Consider the following 3,259-nt stretch of genomic DNA (forward strand, 5'->3'; position numbering starts at 1 on the left):
AGCTGTCTAAATAATCTATTAAACTTTAATCTCGAATTCAAAATAAATCAAAATTTATCTAGCGTGGAACCTGCATAAATTGGGATCTTGTTCACCGTTCATCCAAATAATTCTTGATATTTTCAAGGGAATATCTATCAACTTATCCTGAATAGATATTTAGACGAATATTTTAATAATAAATAAACTTACTAAATATGAATTCACCGGCGGCTATGATAACATCGATTTATTGATCTCAATTATAAATAAAGGCAATAGTTTATAAATGATAGTGTTGGACCAACCATATAAATCCCATTAACTTTGATGTTTAAATTTTCAAGAAATAAAAGATACACTTTTAGACCATGTATATTTAATCACTGACATTTATCATTATTACCGGTCCCTCCATAGTAAAAACCGTAACCATTTGTATCATAGCGGTCCTCGTCAATCTTCAAACCATAGCAATCTGGCTTCCTAGTATCTATAATAACATTTTTAGGGTCCTCGGTCGTATAATTTTCATTAACTACTTGAACCCAATTAAAATAACTCGATGTTTTCAAACCACCTTCCGAAGGGAAATGACCGCTACCCATTTGAGTCCATGTATGTCATCCTTTACTTTTCCGATTAAGGATTTCTCCACCCCAAATTACCCGTGTTGCCCTGCTTGATAATTCTTTGAAGAGAATACTTGGATAATAACCAACCGAAATACCTTATAATTGTACCCACCAGTGTCCACTATTTTGGTCCTGCCAAATCATCAATGTTTACTTTTAGAAGTTGATAATATGATATGTAAATTTGATCACTTCTATTTTCTTACCCTGTGGATGCTAAAGGTGGCATCTCTTTGGCTACCATTGAAGGTGGAGACCTCAGTGAAATTGCATCCAAGGGCAATAGTTGAAGATATGTGCACAAAACCATCACACATGAGGTTGTATCAACCCGAGTTTTTGTATCCGTCATTCTAAGAAAAAAAATTAACAGATGCATCTTCTTGAGAAAATGATCATAAACAATAGTTAATGGTGTTCCAAGATATCTTTATCACCAGGAAATTCCATATAACAAAAGAGGTGATATTAACTTACCGTCCAGAATATGAAAAAGCGCGTATAATCGTCACCATATAGTTTCCGGTACACCTAATTAAAAATGAAGGTTGAAGTTTAATGGTGCCGCACAGGAGGATATATATTCATTTATATATATTATTTGGAAGGATACTTACATTCCATCCATCTTCAACAGTGTTGATACTGTCGTCAAGACCTGCTGTAACCCAAATTTGGGATATACTCATTTCATTATATACTTCAGTAACCGGCTGCCAAAGATTGATTTTTGCTTGTGCTCCTAGAAAATTTCCTTCCAACGCAATGGTTGCGTACTTTAAAAACACATGTGTGCATTACTACTACTATATATGCACATACAACAAATCAATGATAACAAAAATGATATGTGATTATAAATACCTCATGTCCATGGAATTCATTAACATCGTCTGGTGATGTAATATTAGTCTTATAAGGTGATAATCTTAAAGGTCTATGTTTATGCAAAAGTTTGGGATCGTAGTTTTTTCCTTTCCTTCGAATAGGGATAGTTCCTTCTTGATATAATCCATACTTATGCCAAGTTTGTGTAAGTTGAAATGTTCCGAAATTATCTGATTTCATACCTTTCGGGTACGAACTTCGTTCCATCTGTTTCATAACAATAAAAATAAGGTAAATTTTTAAGAAGTTTCTTTTTTTTCGTGAAGAATTTCTTGCGACCTTGAAAACATATATATGAGGAAAAATATGTAAAATAAAAGCAAGTATCGAACTTGTATTTTGTGATTACAAAGCAAAGGATGATTAAGACTTGGTTGTCTATAAATATCATAACAATCGATGATCTCATTAGTTTCAACCTGCAAGATAAAAATCAAGGAGATAAGTACGAACGCATAAGTTAAAGAATACGTCTAGAAGCATCAAATTAATTTGATATATACACCTCAGTATAATTCAAAACAATACATTTCACCTTAATGGTTTTGATTATTGATTTATTCACTGCATTTGAAATCCTTTTTCCTTCACAGAATCCTTCATAAGTGAGACTCATTAATATGAGACGCCATCGTACTAAGTCGATAAATGTCAACATTATAATGAATCGGTACAAGTCACAAATCCAACATGGTTAATGAAGAAGATTGATCATCAAATTACATATATGTAAGATGTGTATGATTTGTATAAAATCTTATTCATTTATGTAGTATCTGATTTATATAGATTACATCAATATTTAATTTTAAATATTAATTAAGATATTCAAAAAGATATGTGACATAAATTTTACAAGATTCATGAATTAAAAGTTAAACAATAACTAGTATGTAACTCCTGATGCGCACTGGGTATGATCCCAATTGTTGAGACGAGGTTAACTTACTCCCAAAAGAAAAATACTACACTATCCAAAACATGAATAAGAATCCATAGTATTTAAAGGATATAATTAAAGACTTCTGTTTCGATGAGCATATCCGCGAGACTGTTATTATGAACTCTTGTCTAGTACCCGTCGGATGTTCAGCTCATACGTCAAATCTAAATTGACAAGTATTCTACATGTTCTTAAAGATTTTATTTATTAGCCATCCATCAACTCTTAGTATATTTCAATATAACCCACCCCACCTTGTATTGTTAATTAATTTATTGGAAATCCTATAGATTCTTCTCTCTCCTAAACAAATATAAACTTTAGAATTTTAGAAGAAAAAAAATCTTAGAATTTTTCTGCTCTATAAAACATAAAAAACAAATAAAATGGAATCAAATTTGTTTCACTTTCTCGACACAATTATCAATATGATGATAACGGTGTAAAAGACGAACCAACAAAGAAACACAATTATACATAATTATATGTAGGTTTGTAACTCTCTTTGTATCTTGATTAGAAAAAGGAACTTGTAAGTTCAGTTTGTAGCATTATTTCTACGTAAGATATGACATCCATAAATGAGTTATCACATGCACGTTAAATAGTATAACACAATATTGATTAATTTATTATAATTATTAATTTTGAGTAGAAAATGACTATGCAGAGGATAGCGAGAATGAACAGATTATAATAGAGGAAGAAGAATATGAGTATCAAAATAAAAATTACAAATGGAAGTGGTCATGCAGTACTAATTATGTATTAAACAAGTATATGCCATATGATTACAGAGAATTTCAATCGCAAG

The 3,259-nt window shown here is 31.0% G+C and overlaps 2 protein-coding genes across 2 annotated transcripts; both read right to left on the reverse strand.

The window, feature by feature from the left end:
* Positions 1-397: 397 nt before the first annotated feature.
* LOC113318281 lies at positions 398-1,296 on the reverse strand. Its single transcript, XM_026566430.1, has 4 exons — positions 1,232-1,296; positions 1,092-1,145; positions 821-967; positions 398-746 (listed from the first exon to the last, which is right to left on the reverse strand). Exons 1-4 carry the CDS (start codon positions 1,240-1,242, stop codon positions 644-646), a joined length of 315 nt encoding a protein of 104 aa, XP_026422215.1. The 5' UTR covers positions 1,243-1,296; the 3' UTR covers positions 398-643.
* LOC113315885 lies at positions 1,245-2,153 on the reverse strand. The gene is made up of 5 exons (XM_026564128.1): positions 2,038-2,153; positions 1,835-1,921; positions 1,479-1,709; positions 1,316-1,390; positions 1,245-1,259 (listed from the first exon to the last, which is right to left on the reverse strand). Exons 1-5 carry the CDS (start codon positions 2,116-2,118, stop codon positions 1,245-1,247), a joined length of 489 nt encoding a protein of 162 aa, XP_026419913.1. The 5' UTR covers positions 2,119-2,153.
* Between the last annotated feature and the right edge of the window lie 1,106 nt (positions 2,154-3,259).

The sequence above is a fragment of the Papaver somniferum genome, chromosome 10 (genome assembly GCF_003573695.1).
Source record: "Papaver somniferum cultivar HN1 chromosome 10, ASM357369v1, whole genome shotgun sequence".
Lineage (NCBI taxonomy): Eukaryota > Viridiplantae > Streptophyta > Magnoliopsida > Ranunculales > Papaveraceae > Papaver > Papaver somniferum.